Source organism: Stenella coeruleoalba (genome assembly GCF_951394435.1).
Source record: "Stenella coeruleoalba genome assembly, chromosome: 18".
Classification (NCBI taxonomy): Eukaryota; Metazoa; Chordata; class Mammalia; order Artiodactyla; family Delphinidae; genus Stenella; species Stenella coeruleoalba.
Window position 1 is genome coordinate 1067516 of NC_137164.1, and position 24563 is coordinate 1092078.

General features: G+C 43.4%; 1 protein-coding gene across 2 annotated transcripts; it reads right to left on the reverse strand.

The window, feature by feature from the left end:
• Positions 1-10: 10 nt before the first annotated feature.
• Positions 11-23789, reverse strand: EEF1AKMT1 (EEF1A lysine methyltransferase 1). 2 transcript variants are annotated; one of them, XM_079903369.1, is made up of 5 exons: positions 23704-23789; positions 9383-9533; positions 7494-7573; positions 2928-3208; positions 11-2015 (listed from the first exon to the last, which is right to left on the reverse strand). In XM_079903369.1, the coding sequence occupies exons 2-5, from the start codon at positions 9524-9526 to the stop codon at positions 1879-1881; spliced, it is 642 nt and encodes a 213-aa protein (XP_079759495.1). In that variant the 5' UTR covers positions 9527-9533; positions 23704-23789; the 3' UTR covers positions 11-1878. The 2 variants fall into 2 exon arrangements, with proteins under 2 accessions (XP_079759495.1, XP_079759494.1); XM_079903368.1 differs by having other exon boundaries at positions 15-2015; positions 7494-7576.
• Between the last annotated feature and the right edge of the window lie 774 nt (positions 23790-24563).

Below are 24563 nucleotides of genomic sequence, written 5' to 3' on the forward strand. Positions count from 1 at the left end.
CTTCCTCTTGGGCAGGAGCGCAGGGCAGTGAAAGGTGGCGGGAACCAACCACGTCGCAGCCCTGTGTGGGCGGCCCAAGGCTGGGGCCACCACAGGTGACCTGCTTCGCCAGAGTTCGTTGAGGCTCCCGGCCACCGGCCCCTTCAACCACGGGTGATCGCACTGCAAGGACTGCTGGGAGGGCACAGAGCCTCGAGGACAACACTTACCACCTTTTTTTAAAAAAGTAGAATATATACCTTCTTGTTTATTCAGGTATTTTCAGTAGGGGCAGAAAGTTTTTATATTAGCCATTTTGAGCAAGTATATTAAAAACATTTTACTTGACATGTAAACATTTTATAAACATTGTTTTCACTTCCTCGGCAGGAGTTTTTAGAAGCACACCCTCTAGCCCGCCTTGTGGCCTGGGTCCCTGAACCCCGCCTGTTGCCGACGGTCACCAGTGGACATGGCTGCCTAGGACCTGCCCTCCCTCTGGGAGGCTCAGCTCACCCCAGAATCTCACACTTACAAGGTTTATACAATTAGAAATTTTTTTCACTTGCAGACTTACGATTCCCAGAAATCAGGAGTGGAGTCCTCTTCTACGACCGCAACGTGAGCTAAACCTTTACCCTTTTCTTTAGGCTTAAAAGTTCTTTAAAATCCTTAAAACAATTGTAGGTGAAGGGCATGCTGGCTGTGCATTTCTCTCTGGGCTCCACTAAGGGCTCCACTAATTTTCAGAGGAAACAGTGGTAATTAAGGTCTATCACTGTATCTTAATTTTATGGTTAACGTTCAAGGAAGATGATCTGCAGAGTCGGCCTCGTTTATATGCTCTTGTCCCTACTTACAATCAGTCTTGGTTTGATCTGGACAGAAGGTCAACCGAGAGAACTTTCAATCTGTACCAAATACTGACAGAGGTTGTGCATGAAAAACACTGCTGAGCAAAATTCCAAATAAAAAATTCAAAATTGAAATTGATAGCTGTGGGTACTTCTATACCATTTGGGGAACTTTACTTCTGTGCTCAACCTCTGGGGAAAAAAAAAAGGTAAGCCTAGTGGTGGTATATCTAGCATACGTCAACAAAGAAATCCACAAATTAAAAAGAAAAACTGCCTTTCAAACCTTGGGTAATTATTTCAAGCATTGCCACTGTGGTGTAACATTGTCTAGCCACTCCTCAAACGTAAATAGTGCAGACATCAGAGGAGCGGACTGAAGCAGAGTAAACGGCTTGCATGGGGATAATACTGCTATTCCATAAACTGTATTAAGCATCAGTTTAACTAACGTTAGCTGTTAACAGGTAACGCATTTCCAATGGAAGAATCAGCTTTCCCTTCCAAGATCTAGAAAGGCAACCTGTATTTGCATTTTTTCTCTGACTGGAACACTCAACAAATACTTACTGAGCATGTGCCCTCTTCTGGGCACTGAGCTCCGGGAAGGCAACTGCGAACTGGACACAGCCCTCGTCCTCAGCTACAACTCCAAACCGCATGGCTGTCAAAGCACACGCAGGTGTCCGCAGCCACCCGTAGGACACAGGACGCGCCCAAGGCAGAGGCCAAGGTCCTGGCCAATCACTAAGCCGCCTGTACTTCTGCTCTTTACCTGCGTTAAGTGGAGAGTAGACTAGATGGCTTCTATGGCTTCTCCAAATATAATCCCACTGACTCAAGTTGGCACAAGCATCCCAAGCTCTAGGGATGCCCTCACTAAGGAAATCACAACAAGATGTTGTCTTCTTCATCTTGAAAGTTAGGCCGGGGGAGCCCCAGTTTGTGAGGGCGGAGGGGAGGCCGTAGCTTTTCAATCTACTAAGAAAATAAAAAGAGGGAAATGTCACATGGGTCCTTTACTACATTGTATTACCAGCTGCGTTCACAGTTCACGGTCCAGCCCAGAATCATAATTCACGTAACAGCGAAATTCATTTCCCAAGGTTCGAGTGTGTTTTGGAATAAACTTGCACATCTTCACTCCAAGAAGTTTTGCTGCCTCTTCCTCCATGACGGCACCTGAAGAGAACAACCAGATGAACCCGGAGACTGAGGCACCAACCATGTCTCAGCTCCACACCCACCAGGCCGGCCAGGGAGGTATTCTCGACCAGATGCGGGAAGCGGTGAGTTGACGGTACCACTCAGCGATAAGGGGGCAGGTCAGTGCTCTATATTCCTTTTTTACTTCCTCCAACATTTATGCATATTACCTATGTTTTCCCTTTTCTTTTTCATTTAATAATTTTCCTACATCTGCAAGGCTGAGATAATAATTATATTCCACAAAGTAACATAAGGAAAGCAAAAATAATTACTAAAAACCACCATTTTCCAACTTCGAGTCAACAACCCCTTTTTCAATAGTAGCAAATCGTGCAAACTTGTACCAGTACATTCGCAGCAGCCCATCCCTCCCTCCAGCCCTGTCCTCCGCACCCACTGCACTGGGGGAAGCAGGGCCCGCACAGCAGGCCTGGATGCCAAGCTGCCCGGAAGTAGGGGGACCAGCACTTAACGTTTTCGTTCTCAGTCAAATGCCAGTATATCCACCTTAAGAAAATATATCCACATCACCAGTGCGGAAGTCTCTTTCTCAGCTTTGGTAAACCTAATCTAATGTCTAGCGCTGTAACCTTTGGCATCCACTTTAACGCCCGAGATTCCTTATCAATTGTACGGGCTGAGTGAGATACTGTTACTGTTACTGCCGTTGATGAGTACAAGTAACACTCCTGGTGCACTCACCCAGTGGGCACTCACCCAGTGGCGAACCCCGATTCCCAGGCATCATGCCACTTAATTCTCCCCAACCCTGAGAGGCAGGCAGCATCTCAGCCCCACTGTACAGAAAAGGCGACTGGGGCACAGAGAGGGGAAGAACCTTGTTTATAAAAGTCATGGGATGTGTGTTGCCAATCTGGCACCTACCTGTGCACAGCAGAATCTTGCCCCGGGTCAGGTACTTGATGGTTTCTGACGTTTTTCTGAGACATTCCTCAGAGAGATAAGGGGGATCTGCTATTACAATGTCAAAACTGTGTGCAGCAATTTTCTCAGGTAAATCCACTGGGTTATTGTAGTCATAGAAGATAAACTCCTCTCCGTATATGGCAAACCTGTGGTCATATTCGAAGATGCAGATAGAAAAGTCGTCTCTGTGCAGCTCTCGCAGCTTCTGGTAAACGCTGGGGGCACTCACACATGCTACTCTGGAACAGAAGGAGCCAACTCGTGACTGAGCTTTGTGACAGCACATGGCGTCAATAACCACTTCACTGAAAAGCCACAGTCCCCGTGTCCAGATTTTCTTAAAGGAAACAATAATGCAAACTGAAGTAATAACAGCAGTACATTTTGAAAGAAGACTTTCTACTGCCTCACTTTTAAGGAATCTACTGTTTACAAATCTACAACTCATAATTTTAAAGTATGAAAGGATAAATGTGCTTTTCATGGTAAAAAAAAAATGTAAAACATTATTTAGGACAAGGGTTATGAAGCCCATGGCCTGAATTTACTTAGTATTTTCATGGTGGTCTCTTAACATTTATTTCAAATACTTTTTAGCCTCAAACTAAATATTTTGAAGTTACTTTGTAATATAGTCTTGAAGAAAAAACTCCAAATAACTTCCTAAACAACTTTAGTTTTCCAAAAAAGTACATTAAAACTAGGTCTCAGTGCAGACAGACTACTTCGAATTTCTGCTGCTGTTTTGTATAAGTAAATTAAAGAATCTGTCTCATTACAAGCATCTCCAGTTTATGAATGGGTAGTGTTCCAGTAGTTAACTTTTAAAGCCAACTGCCAAAAATGCTAGAAGTACCTTAAATGTTGAATTACTCAGTTGACTGTGGTACGTCTATTACAGTGGAATACCATGTTGTCATTACTCTCCAAGACAGTCAAGTTCAGGAGAGCGTAAACTGAGCTTCCATGGAGTGGGGTTTATGCTTACCTCTTGGAGATACACAGCTTGTCTGCAGACAATGGGAAAGAGACTTTTTGTCTCCATCCCCTTTGTCACTTTTAGATTTTTATTATACACACACACACACACGCACACACATAAAATCATTCAGAAAACTACTTATTTAGAGAATTAAACTCAGCTTTAAAACTGTGAGATGCATTTCTTCAGAGAAGTGTTACACGTCTGGTTAGGTGCCCACGCTGGGCTCAAAGGCTTCTTGGCCCAAATGCACGTGAAGCACGTAAGAAGTCTGGGGGCATCCTGACCGCCTTCTGTGGGGACCAGACCCCAGCCCGCCTGCTGCCAGAGCTCTGGGCCGGGGGTGCAGAGGACCTGAACCACAGCAGCACCTCCTTCCCTAAAAACCCCAGAGGAGGTACTTCCGACGGAAGGACAGTGATCTGAGGTGGAGGACGGCACAGGAGCAGGGTGTGGCGACAGTGGCAGGGGAAGCGGACGGCCTGCTGCTCCCAGCTGGGGCCCTTGTGCGAATGATGTGACCGCGTGGGCCTCAGCATCCGTCTTTAGGATGGAGAGGATAACAGGAACTACCTCCAGAGGTGTGAGGGTTAAACAAGATGACCCTCAGAAAGCACTTACCCAGGAGACAGGACACACAGTAAGTACTCAATAAATGCTACTCTTACTACTCATCTTTAAAATTATGACATAACTCCTAAAAATACTGAAGATGCCTTTCAGAAAAAATAAGTTGCTTCCAAAGCCCTTATATGTAAAAATAAGAAAATACAGGTAAAAACATGTCATTAAGAAAAACGTAATAAACTACATAGAAAAAGGACAGAAAAAAGAAAACCTTTGGACTTCCAGTTAAACTTCCAGCTCAAGATGGCAGAGGGAACACATTCATTTAGCCAGGTCCCAAACTGGCAGCCAGGAAGGCTGAGCAGGAACCTGGCTGACAGCACAGCGCCCGTGGCTCAGGAAGCTGCACAACCAGGTGACTCAAGGAGCGGGGGGGACGGTGGGGCAACAAACAGGAAAATGCACCCCCCCAGGATTCTCTTCCCTATCCCAAGCCTCCATAGATGTTCTCTGGATTGGGGGGGGCTTGAAGGGTGGGTGCCAGGCACCATGTGGAAATGGCAAGGATCACGTTAAACCCATTGGATGTTGGGACCCCCAACCCTCTTTCAGAAATAAGCCTTCTGGGATGAGGTCAACGAGGTGCGTGACTTCCAGGCAGGAAGACTTCCTGGGGCTCTAACCAGCCCACAAGGAAAGGCCTGGACATGCTGACCCTGGGCGTTGATGGGGAAACAGCCATCTGCAGACACCCAAGTGGAGAAGTCCTGCCCAGGTATCAGAACCTCCAGCCCTAGAGCGCCTCACCCTTAAATACGGACGGACAGCAGACATTCAAGGAAAGCATCTAATAATACCAGAGGCCAAAGTAAACAAGATGCATGTGTGCAGTTCGTTAGAGACTGCGTAGGGAGCTCTTTTTTTAAAAATCCTATAATATCCTCAGAAGGATAAACAAGATACAATAATAAATATTCAGAGACCCAAAAAAGAACTATGGTATAGATGACTAAGTACATGACAGCGGAAATGGTAAATTCAGTAGAAAGTTTCAAAGATAAAGTTGAGGAATTTTCCCAGAAGAAGGTCAAAAGATGGAAAAAGGACAGAAAAACAAGTAGATAGGTCCAACATTCAAATAATAGGCATTCCAGAAAGAGGAATCGAAAAAAAAAGTGGGAAGGAAATCAAATAATTTAGGACTATTTTCCCAAACTGAAGGACCTGAGTTATGAGGATGGAAGGGCTTTCACCCAGTACAACAGATGGACGCTCCACACCAAGACACATCGAATACTGGGGATCAAGAGAAAATCCTAAGCTAGCAGTAGGCAGGGATGGGAAAACAGGTTTCCCACAATGGCACTGTATTTTCCAATAGCACTACCGAAACGTGCAGTCAATGAAGCAATGCCCTCAAAACCTGGAATTCGACAGCCAGCAAAACTAACACATGAAGAGAATGGGTGGAATAAAAACATTTTCAGACATGAAAGGTTTTAAGAATTTCCCTCCCATGGAAACTATTGAAGGATATACCCAACCAGGATAAAGCTGTAAACTAAGACCTGGGGTACTGGACAGAGGGCGTCTGGAACACGAGAGAGGAAGACCAGAGCTGCAGCAAACCCAGAAATCAACCAGTCCACATGGAACAGGGTGCAAAGCCCTGGAAGTCATTTTTTTCAAGGAGCTGAAAAATATGTTTGAATTTGTTGATAAGAGATTCACACCACTGGGGAGAATTTGAGAGTTAATTAGTAATATGGACATAGAAATACTAAAAAAAAAAAAAATTATTATTTTCTTCAGGGAAGATGAAACATTGCACAGAAAAGGAAAAGACTCAGCTATAAAGAACATCTATGTTGTCCTAACAACATAAACCCTGTTCTAACCAAAATTAGGACATAACTAACACCAATTCTACACAATCACTTCCAGGAAATAGAAATACAGGCAATACTTCCCAGCTCATTTTATGAAGCTACCATTAACCAATATGAAACCCAAACCAAGAGAATAAAAGAAAACTTCAAACCAATATCACTCATGAACATAGAAGCAAAAATCCTCAACAAAATATTTGCAAAGATGGGGCTTCCCTGGTGGCGCAGTGCTTGAGAGTCCGCCTGCCGATGCAGGGGACGCGAGTTCGTACCCCCGTCCGGGAAGATCCCACATACCGCAGAGCGGCTGGGCCCGTGAGCCATGGCCGCTGAGCCTGCGTGTCCGGAGCCTGTGCTCTGCAACGGGAGAAGCCACAACAGTGAGAGGCCCGGGTACCACACACACACAAAAAATTAGCAAAGAGTCCAGCCATTAAAAAAAAGAAAATGAAAAAAGGATATAACTCTATCGGGAGAGTGGACAGAAAGCAGACACGTATGTGGCAGTTGTGGCCAGTGAAGGGAGCCAAGTCCTCATTCTCTTAAAGTGAGAAGTCAAGAAATAAGGTCTATGAGTGACAAGTCAAGAAGTGCCAAGAGAAACATTATTTAGAAATGTCTGTAAATACCAACAGGCCAATGAAAGAGCTGAAAAGGCGAGCGGGTGGACCAGGGGAAAATTAACAGTGGATTATTTTCTGAACAAGTCTTTTAGGACCATTAGACTTTATATGCGTGCAGAGTTTTGACAGAAGTAAAAACCAAATTAAAAAAAAAATCTATTCTTAAAACTTCAAAAAGGTCAAGATTTTTTTCTTTTAAAGCAAACTCTAGGGGTATAAAAGTAACAGGTAGAAAATGTTAAAATAAGGAACAGAGATAAGATATCTTACACTGAATAGATTTCTGTGTGTGTCCCCAGACTCAACAGTGAAGCAGTTCTTATTTCCTCATGTTCTGCGAATCGCAAACTACAGGTTTTGCAGATTACAGTTCAGCCTTCTTACCAACCATGTCCCATCTAGGAAGGACATTTAAAATATTACTTTAGATTAAAAGGCAAAAGAGAAATGAAACTGATCTCACCTGCCACCTTCCCCAGCAGCTGCCATGGCTTCCTCTGCAAGGCGCAGGGCGGTCTCCGGAGTGTACCAAAACTGGCTCAGCTGCTATGACAGAGGAATGAGTGAAATCATTTTACAACTGGCATAGAGTTTATCCTTTTAATTTATATCTACTATATCAATATATACTATATCAATTATCAGTGTTCACTGCTGGGCCAAGTAATATATGGTACCTCGTTTTTCCTAGAGTTAATACATGATTGTTTCATTTGCTTGGGTTCTTTGAACCTATCCCTAATTCTCCCAACATCCTGCAGCTTCTGAGAAGTGGTGCGTAGGAGGTAAATGTTGTGAGACTTACCATGTCTAAAACATTTTACTTTTATCCTCACATTTGACTGGTAACTCAGCTGGGTGTAGAATTCTAGGCTGAACAAATTTTCACTCTAAATCTTGAAGGAATTGCTCCACTTTTTTCTAGTTTCTAGTAAAGCTACTGAGAAGTGCAATGTGACTTGTAGACCTGAGACTCTGTAGGTGTCATGCTTTTCTCTGGAAGGTTCTAGGATCTTCTTTGTCACCTATATCCAGAATTTTCAGTCATAATAATGTGTCTTAGTGAGGGTCTTTGGTTCTGGGAAATTTTCTAATATCATTCTTAGAAGGTTTCCTCCCCTCTTTGTTTTCAGTTCTATTTTTCTGGAACTCCAGTTAGTTGAATATTGAGCTTCCTGGATTTATCCTCTAATTTTATGTTTTCTTTCTATAATTTGTATCATCGTCTTTTTCCCCACCCCCCAACTTCCTGGGAGATCTCCTTAATTTTATAAACAAAACAAACCAAAAGAAAGTGTCAAAAATATACAAATAGTTAATTCAGGTAGTGGAGTTATGACTTTTGTTTTTTTGTTCATGTTTTTATATATTTTCTACAACAACCATAGATTACTTTTAGAATCAGAAAAAAGTACATAGTATTTAAATTAGCAGAAGGAAAAGAGAAAAAGACCACCTCAAGAATAATAACGTACTTCAAGTTTCTAATATTGACTATTCAAAGAATCAGGCTAAAGACAAAAGCACATAAAGAAGGGAAGCAGTGAGAAAGAGGCATCTGAGTAAGTGGAACATTTAGAATAAATGTAAAGAAACATTTTTGTCCCAGTCTCAAACAGATGGTAAACAGGGAAATTTTATATAACTTAAGAGATCTGAACTTGACACAAAATGTAAACGTCTGCTTAAACACACACATACCCCTCCTTCCGGCTGCAAAGAGAGGCAGATCTATTATCAAGGGGTAGTCACAGACAGAAATTTCAAGCCTCATCTATTTCTCAACTATCTCCTTCAAAAATGTAAATTTCTACATTCCAGGTTAGGTTAGTTTTTCTGAACTCACTTTTTTAAATTCCTATTTTTATTTGGACCATAAAAATACAATTAAAATACATAGTGTGCCCCAGAAACTATTAATATCTTCTTAAAAACTCAGTTTCATCTATTTTTTTACTACATGTTTAAGTCCAGTCACCCCATTACTGCAATGATCAATTTTTCCCTTTTCTCAAGGATTGCTGGGCTCCGTAACAACCAACAGAATGCATCTGCATACAAGAAGGAAGCACAGTTTGTGTTGGATATAATGATACGCTGTTCTTCTATCTGAAATGTCCCCTCCTCTGATCACCAGGCAGCCTGAGAGTCAGAATTAGGAAAATCTGCATTTATACTGTCTTAAAATGTTCGTGGACTGCTTTCTGTCTTAGCTCCTGAACAGGTTATCAGCTTCGTAGTGACAAGTGAGATAAACTTGGGTATTAGGTCAGATACAGACAAACACTGGACTAGGTACAGAACAGGCTCCACACCAACACTTCCTGATGGGTGGGGAATGCATTAACTTACCCAGTTCTCTTCTATTATTCCAATGTTATACTTGTCATCACCACCGAGGTCGGTGTACTGTTTCTGCTCAGCATAAAATTCCTGCAGAGCTGCCAGGGCATGGGAAGAGAGCTGGGGGAGGTCCTCATCTTCAGAGTTGCTCATTTCACACCTGCAGGGAAATGACTATAAGTGATGTTTGTTTTTTCTTTTCCATCAAACAACGATTAAAAAAATTTTATCTCACAGCAGGGATCCAAACTGAAAATGAGTTGTATAAAGGAAACACACCTGTATGATCCCTTGCAGAGTGAAATCTTTACCATAAATACTATAAAGATGTTTCACTTTCTTCTGGTGCCCCAACGGCCACATGCAGCTAATTCACAGTAGATTCTCTTAATAAGATCTTTTTATGTGTGAATGTCACTGTTTTTAGGTGACCTAAGGCTCCTGGGTGTCACTGACAGGATAAGTGAAGGATCATAAAGGAGGGGTATAGGAAGAGATATGAAAAATAAAAAGGACGAGAGAATGCAAATTATGATAATAATGAGACACCACTATATACCTGCCAGATTGACTAAAATTAAGAAGACTGATAATACCAAATGTTTTGGGGATGTGGAGTAATGGTAATTGCCTATTCTGCTGTTGAAATGTAAACTGATGAAAACATTTTGGAAAACAATTTGACCTTACCCTTGCTTCAACTCAGTAATTCTGTATATACATATAGATCATATAACTATATGAAACTCCTGTAATTCACATAAATGGACATGTAAAATACGTTCAAAGTAGAAATGTGTACTAGCAACAACTAAAATTACTGAAGTATCCACCCACTGGACATTATAAAATATACTGCTATATTCCTACAGTGGGATACTACTATACAGCAATGAAAACACTTTATATCACCCTTTTCTCCTTTGTTGGCTTGCCACCTATAGCTTTGTTATTTAAGTGGTTGCTTTAAGGTTTACAGTATATATATATCACAGCATACATTCAAGTAACATATCACTTCTTGTATTACATAAAAATTTTATAATTGTTTATAACTTCCATTTCTCTCCTCCAATCCTTCGTGTTACTGTTTGACCAACATCTTATTTTTACATTTGTTATAAACTCCACACCACACTATTAAATTTAAAAACCTTATGTATTTACCTACTTCGTAACCACTTACACTGCACTTCATTTTGTTGTACAGATTAATATTTCCATCTGTTGTCATTTTCCTTCTGCTTGAATGGCTTCTTTTAACATTTCCTGTAGCACAGTTCTACTGCTGATGCATCCTTTCAGCTTTTATGTCTAAAACTGTCTTTACATTGCCTTGCTTTTTGAAAGATTTTATTTTTTGGAGCGATGGAATTCTAGGTTGAGTTTTTCTTCAGTACCCTAAAGAGATTCCTCCACTATTAGCTGCATTATTTCCAACATAAAATCTGCTGTCACCCTTAGTTTTCTTACTTTTTGTTTGTGTCTTCCTTCCCTGGTAGCTTTTAAGATTTTTCTGTCACTGGTTTTGAGCATTTGGTTATGATGTGTCTCAGTGTCGTTTTCTTCATGTTTGTTATGCTTTGAGTTTACTGAGCTTCTTGGATCTGTGGGTTTACAGTTTTCCTGAAATTTGAGAAGTTTTTGGCCACTATTTCTCAAATTTTTTTTTTTCTTTTTTTGCGGTACGCGGGCCTCTCACTGCTGTGGTTCCTCCCGTTGCGGAGCACAGGCTCCGGACGTGCAGGCTCAGCGGCCACAGCTCACGGGCCCAGCTGCTCCACAGCATGTGGGATCTTCCCAAAGCGGGGCACAAACCCGCGTCCCCTGCATCAGCAGGCGGACCCCCAACCACTGCGCCACCAGGGAAGCCCTCTCAAATATTTTTCTGCTGTCCTTCTCTTTCCGGGATCCAAATACATGAATGTTAGGTAACTTGAAATTGTCGCAAAGCTCTCTGATGCTCTGTTCACTTAAAAAAAAACAAAAACAAAACTATTTTCTTTGTATTTCATTTGTGATAAGTTTTCATTTCTGGTCTTCGAGTTTGGTAATTTTTTATTCTTCAATGTCTAACCTGATGTTAATCACATCCAGTGTATTTTTTTTTTTTGCGGTATGCGGGCCTCTCACTGTTGTGGCCTCTCCCGCTGCGGAGCGCAGGCTCAGCGGCCATGGCTCACCGGCCCAGCCGCTCCGCGGCATGTGGGATCTTCCCGGACCGGGGCACGAACCCACGTCCCCCTGCATCGGCAGGCAGACTCTCAGCCACTGCGCCACCAGGGAAGCCCCAGTGTATTTTTTATTTCAGATACTGTAGTTTTTATGACCAGAAGTTTGACTTGGGTCTCTTTTATTGGGTTGGCCAAGAAGTTCATTTGGGTTTTTCTGTAAGATGGCTCTAGTAGCACTTAGATGTCTTTACCTTCATTTGAAACAGTTTTGTTAGATTGTATTGTGACAGCTGTCATATCAGCATGCATTTTAAAAAAACTTACTGATGTGGAGTTTGCATCTCCTCACAATTAGGGCACCTACCAGGTGCTGGTGGGGGACCTCGGACACCTAAGGGGACGGGAGGAACTCCCAAGTGACGGGGTAGGACGTAGGGGGGAGGGAGAGGGGAGGAGAAGTGGAGGCAGGACAGGACCAGCATCCCTGAGGGGTGGCTGGGGGAGGGGCCCACTCACAGTGAGGGGATCAACGGGGACAGGGAGAGACCCTTGGGGGATCAGAGGATCAGAAGGGAACACAGCCAGAATTTCCCCCGCCCACTCGGGCCCCGGGGAGCCTGCTGAGGTCCCAGGCCTGATCCTCCGCACTCTGAGGCCCCCTCCAGGCATGCTGAGCCTAAGCCCTGCGCCTGTCCCGCCCACTCAGGGCCTTTTCTGGCTGCCAGGGTCCAGAGCCTAAGCCCCGCCCCCCACAGCCAAGGCCTTTTCTTTTTTTTTTTGCTGTTGTGGTTGTTTTAACTTGTTGTATTTATTTATTTATTTGTTTGTTTTGGCTATGCTGGGTCTTAGTTGCAGCACACCGGATCTTTAGTTGTGGCAATGTGGACTCTTAGTTGCAGCATGCATGTGGGATCTAGTTCCCCGACCAGAGATCAAACCCGGGAGCACGGAGTCTTACCCACTGGACCACCAGGGAAGTCCCTGTTTTACCTTGTTGTTGTTGTTTCATTTATATTTTTATTTTTTCTAATATATTTTTTATTTCTCTAATTTTATTTATTGTTATTGTTCAGCTCTTCTGTTTGTTTGTTTGCAAGATCTTGGTTCCCAGGCCGGGGTTCGGGCCTGAGCTCCTGTGGTGGGAGCACCAAGTCCAAACCTCTGGACTAACAGAGAACTCAGGCTCCAGGGAATATTAAGGGGAGTGGGGTCTCCCGGAGGTCCTCATCTTGGCACCAAGACCCGGCTCTACCCAACTGCCTGCAATCCACTGCTGGACGCCTCAGGCCAAAGAGCCACTAAGACAGGAACACAGCCCCACCCATCAAAAAAAAAAAAATGAGATGACAAAAAAATATGTTATAGGTGAAGGAGCAAGGTAGAAACCTACAAGACCAAATAAATGAAGATGAAATAGGCAACCTACCTGAAAAAGAATTCAGAGTAATGATAATAAAGATGATCCAAAACGTCAGAAATAAAATGAGGAACAGACTGAGAAAATACAAGAAATGTTTAACAAAGATCTAGAAGAACTAAAAAACAGTGATGAACAACACAACTGAAATGAAAAATACACTAGAAGGAATCAACAGCAGAACAACTGAAGCAGAAGAACAATAAGTGAGCTGGAAGATAGAATGGTGGAAATAACTGCTGAGGAACAGAATAAAGAAAAAAGAATGAAAAGAATTGAGGACAGTCTCAGAGAGCTCTGGGACAACATTAAACACACTAACATTCAAATGATAGGGGTCCCAGAAGAAGAAGAAAAAGAGGAAGGATTTGAGAAAATATTTGAAGAGATTATAGTTGAAAACTTCCTTAACATGGGAAAAGAAATAGCCACCCAAGTCCAGGAAGCACAGAGTCCTATGCAGGATAAACCCTAGGAGAAACACACCAAGACACATATTAATCAAACTAACAAAAAATAAATTCAAAGAAAAACTACTAAAAGCAGCAAGGGAAAAGCAACAAATAACATACAAGGGAATCTCTACCAGGTTATCAACTGATTTTTTCAGCAGAAACTACAGGCCAGAAGGGAGTGGCAGGATGTATTTAAAATAATGAAAGGGAAAAACCTAAAACCAAGATTACTTTACCCAGCAAGGATCTCATTCAGATTCAATGGAGAAATCAAAAGTTTTACAGACAAGCAAAAGCTAATAAGAGAATTCAGCACCACCAAACCACCTTTACAACAAATGCTAAAGGAACTTCTCTAGGCGGGAAACACAAGAGAAGAAAAAGACCCACAAAAACACACCCAAAACAATTAAGAAAATGGTAATAGGAATATACATATTGGTAATTACTTTGAATGTAAATGGATTAAATGCTCCATCCAAAAGACACAGATTGGCTGAATGGATACAAAAAGAAGACCCATATATATGCTGTCTACAACAGACCCACTTCATACCTAGGGACACATACAGACTGAAAGTGAGGGGATAGAAAATTCCATGCAAATGGAAATCAAAAGAAAGCTGGAGTAGCAATACTCATATCAGATAAAATCGACTTTATAATAAAGACTGTGACAAGAGATAAGGGAGGACGCTACATTATGATCAAGGGTTCAATCCAACAAGATGTAACAATTTTAAGTATTTATACACACAGCATAGGCGCACCTCAATACATAAGGCAAATGCTAACATCCATAAAAGGGGAAATCAACAGTAACACAATAATAGTGGGGGACTTCAACAGCCCACTTACACCAATGGACAGATCATCCGGACAGAAAATAAGGAAACACAAGCTTTAAATGACACAACAGACCAGACAGATTTAATTGATATTTATAGGACATTCCACCAGAAAGCGGCAGATTACACTCTCTTCTCAAGTGCACAAGGAAAGACAACCCTCAAAATGGGAGAAAATGTTTGCAAATGAAGCAACAAAGGATTAATCTCCAAACTATACAAACAGCTCATGCAGCTCAATATCAAAAAAACAAACAACCCAATCAAAAACAAGAGAAGACCTAAATAGACATTTCTCCAGAGATGACATACAGATGGCCACAAGGCACATGAAAAGATGCTCAACATCACTAGAGAAATGCAAATCACAACTATAATGTGATATCACCTCACACTGGTCAGAATGGCCATCATAAAAAAGATCTACAAAGAATAAATGCTGGAGAGGGCGTGGAGAAAAGAGAACCCTCTTGCACTGTTGCTGGGAATGTAAATTGATACAGCCACTCTGGAGAACATTATGGAGGTTCCTTACAAACTAAAAACAGAACTACCATATGACCCAGGAATCCCACTACTGGGCATATACCCTGAGAAAACCATAATTCAAAAAGACACATGCACCCCAATGTTCATTGCAGCACTATTTACAATAGCCAGGACATGGAAACAACTGAAATGCCCATCGACATATGAATGGATAAAGATGTGGTATATATATATGTGCAATGGAATATTACTTAGCCATGAAAAGGAATGAAACTGCGCCATTTGTAGAGATGTGGATGGCCCTAGAGTCTGTCATACAGAAGTAAGTCAGAAAGAGAAAAACAAATATCGCACATTAACGGATATATGTGGAATCTAGAAAAATGGTACAGGTGAACCTAATTCCAGGGCAGGAACAGAGACACAGACATAGAGAATGGATGTGTGGACGTGGGGGTGGGGGTGGGGGTGGGATGGGGAAGGGGAGGGTGGGATGAATTGGGAGATTAAGTTTGACAAATACACTATACCAATGTGTAAAATAGCTACTGGGAACCTGCGATATAGCACAGGGAGCTCAGCTTGGTGCTCCGTGATGACCCAGGTGGGCAGGATGGGGGAGGGTGAGAGGGAGGTCCAACAGGGAGGGGATCTATGTATACATATAGCCGATTCACTTCGTTGTACAGCAGAAACTAACATTGTAAAGCAATTATACTCCAATTAAAAAAAACTTATCAGGGCTTCACTGGTGGTGCAGTGGCTGAGAATCTGCCTGCTAATGCAGGGGACACGGGTTCGAGCCCTGGTCTGGGAAGATCCCACATGCCGCGGAGCAACTAGGCCTGTGAGCCACAACTACTGAGCCTGCGCATCTGGAGCCTGTGCTCCGCAACAAGAGAGGCCGCGATAGTGAGAGGCCCACGCACCACGATGAAGAGTGGCCCCCGCTTGCCACAACTAGAGAAAACCCTCACACAGAAATGAAGACCCAACACAGCAAAAATAAACTAATTAATAAACTCCTACCCCCAACATCTTTTTTAAAAAAATAAAAAAACCTTATCAAAATTGGTGAATTTTTGTGTAGCCATTTTAATATTGAAGATGGAAGAAAAAACAACATTTTTGGCATATTATGCTTTATTATAGGTAAAAACACAACTGAAAAGCAAAAAGAGATTTGTGCAGTGTATGGAGAAGGTGCTGTGACTGGTCGAACGTGTCAAAAGTGGTTTGCAAACTTTTGTGCTGGAGATTTCTCACTGGACAATGCTCAAGGTTGGGTAGACCAGCTGAAGCTGACAGCGATCAAATCGAGACATTAATTGAGAACAATCGACATTATACCACACAGGAGATAGACGACATACTCAAAATACCCAAATCAAGTACTGAAAATCATCTGCAACAGCTTGGTTATGTTAATTGCTTTGATGTTTGGGTTCCACATAAGTGGAAAAAACTTCTTGACTGATTTCCACATGCGATTCTCTACTTAAATGTAATAAAAATGTTCCATTTTTAAAACAAATTTGTGAAGAGCAATGAAAAGTGGATACTGTACTCTTGGAAGAGACCGTGGGGCAAGCAAAAGGAACCACCACCAACCACACCAAAGGCCAGTCTTCATCCAAAGAAGGTGATGTGTATATGGTGGGATTGGAAGGGAGCCCTCTATTATGGGCTCTTTCCGGAAAAACCAAACGATTAATTCCAACAGGTACTGCTCCCAATTAGATCAACTGAAAGCAGCATTCACCAAAAAGTGTCCGGAATTAGCCAACAAAACGCATAATCTTCCATCAGGATAACGCACGACAGCACGTTTCTTTGATGATCAGGCAAAAACTATTACAGCTTGGCTGGGAAATTCTTTTTTTTAATATTTATTTATGGGACTTCCCTGGCAGTGCAGTGGTTAAGAATCCACCTGCCAATGCAGAGGACATGGGTTCAAGCCCCGGTCCAGGAAGATCCCACATGCTGCGGAGCAACTAAGCCCGTGTGCCACAACTACTGAGCCCGCGCTCTAGAGCCCACGAGCCACAACTACTGAGGCCCGTGCGCCTAGAGCCTGTGCTCTGCAACAAGAGAAGCCACTGCAATGAGAAGCCCATGCACCGCAATGAAGAGAAGCCCCCACTCACCACAACTAGAGAAAGCCTGCGCGCAGCAACGAAGACCCAATGCAGCCAAAAATAAATTAATTAAAAAAATATATTTATTTATTTGGCTGCACCAGGTCTCAGTTGCAGCCTGCATGTGGGATCTAGTTCCCTGACCTGGGATCGAACCCGGGCCCCCTGCATTGGGAGCACAGAGGCTTAACCACTGAACTACCAGGGAAATTCCAGCTGAGAAGTTCTGATTCATCCTCCGTATTCACCTTTGCACCTTTGGATTTCCATGTTTTGGTCTTTACAAAATTCTCTTAATGGAAAAAATTTCAGTTCCCTTTAAGACTGTAAAAGCCACCTGGAACAGTTCTTTGCTTAAAAAGATAAGACATTTTGGGAAAGTGGACTTATGAAGTTGCCTGAAAAATGGCAGAAGGTAGTGGAACAAAACGGTGAATACATTTTCAATAAAGTTCCTGGTGAAAATGAAAAATGTATCTTTTACTTAAAACCCAAAGGCACTTGGCCAACCCAATCTTTCTTTCATATTTCTACTTAACATGTTCGGTCTTTCCTCTAGCTTTCTGAATGTGCAGAATACAGTTATAACTGTTGATTTTCCTTGTCTACTAGTTATAACATCTGTGTCTGTTCTGGGTCAGTTTCAACCAACTGATTTTCTCATTATGGGTTATATTTTCTTCTTTGCATGGTTGGTTAATTTTTTTTATTGAATGCTAGATATTATGAAATGTAACTTGTTCGATGGCAGGTATTTTTGTACTCCTTAAGTATATAAACATAAATTAGTATTTAAAAATGTAAGTATTCTTGAGATTTGTATTGGGACACAGTAAAGTTACCTGGAAACAATTTTATCCTTTCGGGTCTTGCTTTTAAGACTGTTAGTAGAGAGGAGAACAGCAGTTATTCTAGCACTAATTACTGCTCACCACTGTAACAAAATAGCAGTATCTCTAAGTACTTTATCCAACGCCCCATGAATTATGAGGTTTTTCAGTACAGCTGGTAGAAACAGTCACTATTCCCAGTCTTGAGTGAGTTCTGTTCCTTCAAATCCTTTCAGGTATTTGTCTTCTCTAGCCTCAGGTAGTTTCTCAAGGAGGTCCCTCTGCAGTTCTCTAGGGTTCTTTCTCTGGTACAGCACTCTGCCTTGCACTCTGGCCCCATGTGGCTTCCCCAGGATCTATGAACTATTTCCTCAATTCAGAGAGGTCTCTGGATTCTGTCTGGGTTTCCCTCCCCTGCACAGCAGTCTGAAAAGTCTCTCAGGTAGTAAGATGGGGCAATCATCAGGCTCATTTTGTTTGTTCCCCTCTTTCAGGGACCACTGCCCTTTGTTGTCTTGTGGCCAATATTTTCAAAGACATTTTTTTCCCACATATTTTATCTGGTTTTTGTTGTTGTTGTGTTTTAGTTATATCAGATGGGAGGGGAAATTTAGCCCTTGTTACTCCAAGTGGAAATTCACAACAGTAAAAAATAATTAACTACAGCCATATATATGCTAACAGGAATGAATCTCAAGAACATGTAAGTCACTAAGTTACAGAAGAATACGTATAGTATAAATAATTCTATTTAAATGAAGTTCAGAAACATGAAGATAAAAGCAAGTTAATGAAAAACTGAAGCTTAAAGACAGTGATTACCTCTGGGAGTGAGGATACACATAATATTTTAAATGTTTATTACATATCTGCAGAGACCCATGGACTTGATTATATAAGTAAAAAGTGCCTAAAATGGCTTCCAAACAGTTTGATGCCACCCCAGGGCACTAAACTTTTTGAAAGAACTTAGAATAAATCTCGTGGAACAGCTCATCTATTCTTCTATCCGTGTTTTTCACACTGTACAGTGATCTCCCTTAAGTTATGAAGTCAATATAGTAGGACAACATCAGCTTTTTTTTTTTTTTTTTTGTGGTACACGGGCCTCTCACCGGTGTGGCCTGTCCCGTTGCGGAGCACAGGCTCCGGACGCGCAGGCTCAGCGGCCATGGCTCACGGGCCCAGCCGCTCCGCGGCATGTAGGATCTTCCCGGACCGGGGCACGAACCCGTGTCCCCTGCATCAGCAGGCAAACTCTCAACCACTGCGCCACCAGGGAAGCCCAGCATTTTTTTTTTAAATAGAAAAAGTTGTATCGAAGTATATGGCTTATAGTAGAAGTTAAGTATTGCTCTGTGAAATGTTTTAGCAAAAAATACACATGTGTGTACAGGGTCATGTATCATGATACAAACTTCTTACTACAGGCTGTCGTTTTAAACGTTTGAAATTTTTCATTGTAAACTATCTGTAATTTGTGCACACACCCATCTCAAGATGTAGATGTTCTAATACTTTACTGGACTAGATCATATAAACAACTCTTACTCGAAGCAGATGATCACATTTTTTATACTTGATAACATTTTTTATACTAATTGTGAAAAAGTATTTCTGCTATTATTTAGACATTCAGAAAAACATGATACAGGATTAAGAGCATGGCCTCTGGAGCCAAATTACCTAGGCTTAAATCATGGTTTTGCCACTTACTAACTGCATAGCTTGAAGCAAGTATTTAACCCCTCTATGCCTCAATTTTCTCATCTATAAAATGGACAAATATTAACAAACACCTACTTAATAGGGTTATTTTGAGTTAGATGAATTACTATCTATAAAGTGCCTAATAGTCCTTGGCACACAACAGGAACACAAATATTACTTTCAGTACTCCCTGAAGTTGTAAGTATACCACTAATAATATGGTATCTGTTATAACCACTAAATAAGACAGTTTAGTACCTTCATATGACTGTCTACTTTACAAAAAGTGAATTGGCAGAAGAGGGAATGAGTGAAACTGGAGCACAGGAAATTAGTAACTAAAGGGAATACTATGAAGTGTGACAGGAAACTGCGTGGAGCATGGTGAATGCTGTCTGCCTGGAGCACGGTGGATGCTGTCTGCCTGGAGCGGGACTGACTTTGACTGACTTGTCACATGTATCACATTCAGACTTAAGATACACATTTTTTTAAATTACTTTAACAAATGGCTTTAAAATGAGTGTAAGTTTAATTGTCAGCATGTTTTCTTGAGATTTGATAAAATACAGTTATCACTATTATCACTTTTAGACAAAATGCAGATATAGCAGATCTATCATTTTACAGCCTCAAAATAAAGTGGTCAGAGAGGTGAGACTTGTTCTGAAGGTTGACACCATCAAGGTGGTATCAATGGGAGTGAATGGTGAGAGAGTGTGTATAAAGGTTATTAGAAGGTTCTGGGAAGACTGTCTCCATACCTAGATAATTTTACTGGCAAAATCTATCTGATGTAACTATCTTGGATCCCTAGAGTCTATTCAAAGGCTTGCAACTCCCAGGGGAAGACTTAACATTTGGTTAATTTCACTCCATTTGGGCACTTAACTCGGCAGTGGCTACCCATTCCTCACTCCTCATTCCTGCCTCAGGAAGGTGTGCACAAATACCTGTTTTGTGCTCAGGGATTAATTTATACAGCTGAATGAGGATATGGAGAGGTCAATGCCACTGAAAGAGGAGTTTGTTATTCACAGTTCCCCAGGAAATGAGAGGCACAGCACATGGTGAAGGACCACATGAAACCTGTCACATGCAGGAACAAGGAAGCAGAGAGAGAACTGGGACAGTGTCTTTATTGTTAAGACAGTGGGCAAGAAGGGAAAACACACATTCTATAATGTGTGGTTTGGGAGGTCTGTGATATGACTTTCACGTGCCCATGAGAGCTAACGTGCAGAGAAGATGTAAGGAATTACAGGGCCATTACTTTGGCCCTGTAATTAATGGATGCCAAGTAGACAAACATAATAAAGTCTGAGAACACACAATTTCAACAGCTCCAGGAGCAGCCTGTGGGAGCAAGGTGGGCAATAAGGACCCGCCCTTCAAATAATGGGGATCTGTATTCTGATCGTTGACAGCTACTTCTAATCATGGAGGCAAAGACAGAGTCAGGCAGCCATCGCTGCAAGGCTCATATTGTTGTTAGCACTTCCCCCCTCCAGCAGAAGCAACTTTGAGGGGATTTAAAGTGCCAGCACCTCCCCCGCTTCCATTTTTCTCTTTTCGCCCTTTTGGGGGCCACACATTTAAGGACTAGACCATTATAAACAGCAACTGAATATATGGAGGAATTTAGAAGGTCACTATGCATGCCCAGGAAAAGGTGTAGGCTTAGAAAGACCTTAAGTTTCCTCAGGCTGATCCGTGGCACAAAAACAGCCTACAATAATAGCAACAACAACAGAATGACAAAAAAAGCAAATCCTGGGGAAGGGGGAGAATCTGAGATTTCCAGCGTTTTCCACAAAAAAATCACAAGGCATACAAAGAAACAGGAATGTATGGCCCACTCAAAGGAAAAAAGTAAACCAACAGAAACCATCCCTGAAAAAGATCAGATGGCAAAACAACTGTCTTAAAGATGCTAAAAGAACTAAAAGATGTGGAGAACAGTAAGAAAACAATGTTTGAACAAAATGGAGATATCAGCAGAGATGGGGTACACCTTCAGGTGGCCCAACATACGCACTGTGGGAGTCCCAGAAGAAGAAAAGAAGAAGGGAGAATTATTAGTGTGTGCAATGCTGAGCTGAGGAAGTCTGAGAACACAGCAAACTTATCTGCAAAGTACTAAGAGGCTTCATTTTAGTCCTGTATTTCAAGAGTCAGAATCAGGCAAATATTAAAGTCCAACGTCTCCTGAGAAATTTGAAGTGTACAACCGATTCCTGATCCAAGCTGCCCCACAATACTGTCTAGAAGAATACTGTCTAGAAGAGTACTGTCTAGAAGAAGGACAAAGAAAAACATGTGTGTCCACATACAGTCATATATACACATATACGTGTGTATCCTTCATACAGACAGGGATATCTGAATTTTTATTTATTAGCACTAAACACTTTCCACAGCTGCATTTGTGGATGGAGAAAGGTTTTCATTTGCAACTTGGAATCTGTTAGCTAATTATTTAGAAATAACACATGAAAACCATAAAAAAAAAGTTGACTTCGTTCAAATGAAAGAATTCCAAAGAGCAATTTAAGAAAACTGCCTACTTTTGTGGCTGTAAAAAGCAATTAAATTTCAATCTGTATTTCAATATGAATTGGGCCCTAAGTTTATTTTTAAAGCTGATAATCATTTACCAAGGCACTACCTCGCACTAGCACTATTCTTGGTGATGGGACTCCAAGTCCCTGTCCTCTTGGCGCTTACGTTCTAGTGAGGCAGGGAGAAAACAAACAATAGGAATAAAATATATTTTGGATTACGGTAAGAGACGCTCAATGGAGAGACATGAACTGCAAATGTTAGCAATCATACACTGTTTCACATAATTAGAGTGAGTTCATGAGAGCATCACAAGTGGGAAAAATTAAAATCTGTTTATATAATAAACATTACTAAACTCTAAATTAACTGAACTTTAGTTGTAATACAGTAAATTTTTTTAAGCTTAAGTCACTACTTCATCATATCTTTAGCATCTTTAAAAATTTTTCTAAGTGGGCCTGTGAAACTGCTGTGAGATTTTCAATTCCAAGAGAGTTGGGAAGGGCATTCCCTGGCAGTCCGCTGGTTATGAGGACTCCATGCTTTCACTGCCCGGGGGCCGGTTCAAGATCTGGTTGGGGAACTAAGATCCTGAAAGCAGCCTGGCGCAGCCAAAAAAGAAAAAAGGGAGCCAAGAAGAGTTGGGAAGTGCTGTGCTACACTGCTGTTAAACTGATGCTAAGCCTCGTGTGGCTGCTACTGCAGCTCAGTGGGTCTCTGCGGAGGGTGCGCTGGCATCTAATGGGTAGGGGCCAGGGATGCTGGTAAATACCGTACGGTTTAGAGAATCACCCTCCACAGCAAAGAACTCCCCGGCCCCAAAGTCACCAGCGCTAGGGCTGAGACCCTGCTCTCGGCAGAAAGACGCACAGGAGGCAGCTGAGTGTGGCAACGTGCCGAGCCCTCTATCCGAGGGGCACCGCTTAGTGCCCTGAGAGCAGAACGAGCAGCGCGTGCGGGTGGAGGGCGGAGACAAGCAGCAGGTGGCTCGTACCTGGGCCTTGAGGGACAGGCAAGGATGCGGAAGGGGGCGTGCATGCGGACAGCACGCGCGAAGGCTGCACGTCAAGGAGCTGCGTCAGCAGGGAGGAGCGGGCTACCCTGCGTTGCCGCGAACAACTCCACAAAACCAAAGCGACCCTCCCACAAGAGGCAACCTTAGGCCATGCACGTTTCAAACGCACACAAGCCTACTTCCACGTGTCAGGTTTACAGCCGGCCGCTCCTCCCTGTCCACACCATGCACACAGTGTCTCCTGGCCAAGGCCACCCCGGGGCCGCGCAGGAGGGGGGCGGGGCGCGGGGGCCTCCCGAGTGACCCGGCGGAACAGCCCGGGCGGTCCGCGTGGTCTCCCGCTCCGTACGGCGCCTGCTCTCCCGCCTTCGAAAACTCTACCCTGTTATTTTACAACTAAGACACGGGGGTGAAATCCACCTGCCTGAAGCGCGGCTCGACGCACACGAGCCCCCGGCCCGCCCCGCCCCCTCTGCCCGGCCGAGACGCCTCAGCCCCTGCGGCCGCCCTGAGGGGACGGAAGGCGGCAGCCCCTCCGCCCCGCCCCCGCCAGCCGGGGTTGACCCTCCTCAGCTCCCACCTACCCCGGCCCCGCTGACTACAGCCGCAGCCCCCAGGCTGCGCCGGGAAACCCGAAGGAGCAGAAACCCGAACACAGGAGCACGGAGGCTGCTCTGGTTACTCACCAACGCGCCCCACTCGCCTCCGCCCCTGCGCCGCCGCCTCTCGTCGCTGGCCCGGACAGCCGACTGCCTCTGCGCGTGCGCACACTGTCCCGCCAGGCCGGAAGCGTGGGCGGGGCCCCGCCCGCGCACGCGCAGTAACCAGCAGAACAGGGACGTGGGCGGGGTGGCTGGCTACGCGCACGCGTACACCGCCCACTCGGGCGCTTCCGGCAGGCGGTTGGGTCCCGCGTCAGTCGCTGGACCGCCTCGTGCTGGTGGGAGGTGCCGCACTCAGCAGGTGCTTCAGATGGAGGCAATAAAAGGTACTTGAGGTTTTAACTAGATTCCCTTCAGGTCAAACGCATACGAAGGGACCTGCTCTTTTGCACTCGATACGCTTGTACGTTTCACAGACATTAAGGCTCTGTCTGCTCCGTCTCCTCCGTCTAATCGAGAAATTCGGACATTAACCTGAAGCTTTATAGTAAAGATAGCATTAGAAAAAACCTTTAAAACCCTGCGCTCGACTTCCTCCGCGGTGTGCTCTCCCTTCCCAAACCTGACGTGGTTAAGGTGAGACCAGCACCTGCACCTGTCACGCTGGGGTTCGCTGTGAAGAGGGCGAGAGGCGCCTGAACCGAAGACGCACGCGCTGTCTCCGCGCTGAAATAAGACCAGCTACTACTCCGGCAAATAGTCTCATTATGAAGCCACTACAATTTCTATGGAAATGACCCAAACGTAGGATGGTGTTGGTCAGCCCACTGGCTCAGTCTTTCAGAGCCTCCAGGGAGGAGTGCGCTCGCAGGCCGGCTCTAAGGCACCCAACACAGCACCTGCACACGGAAAGGAAGGCTCCCTTCCACCCTGGCAGTTACCAA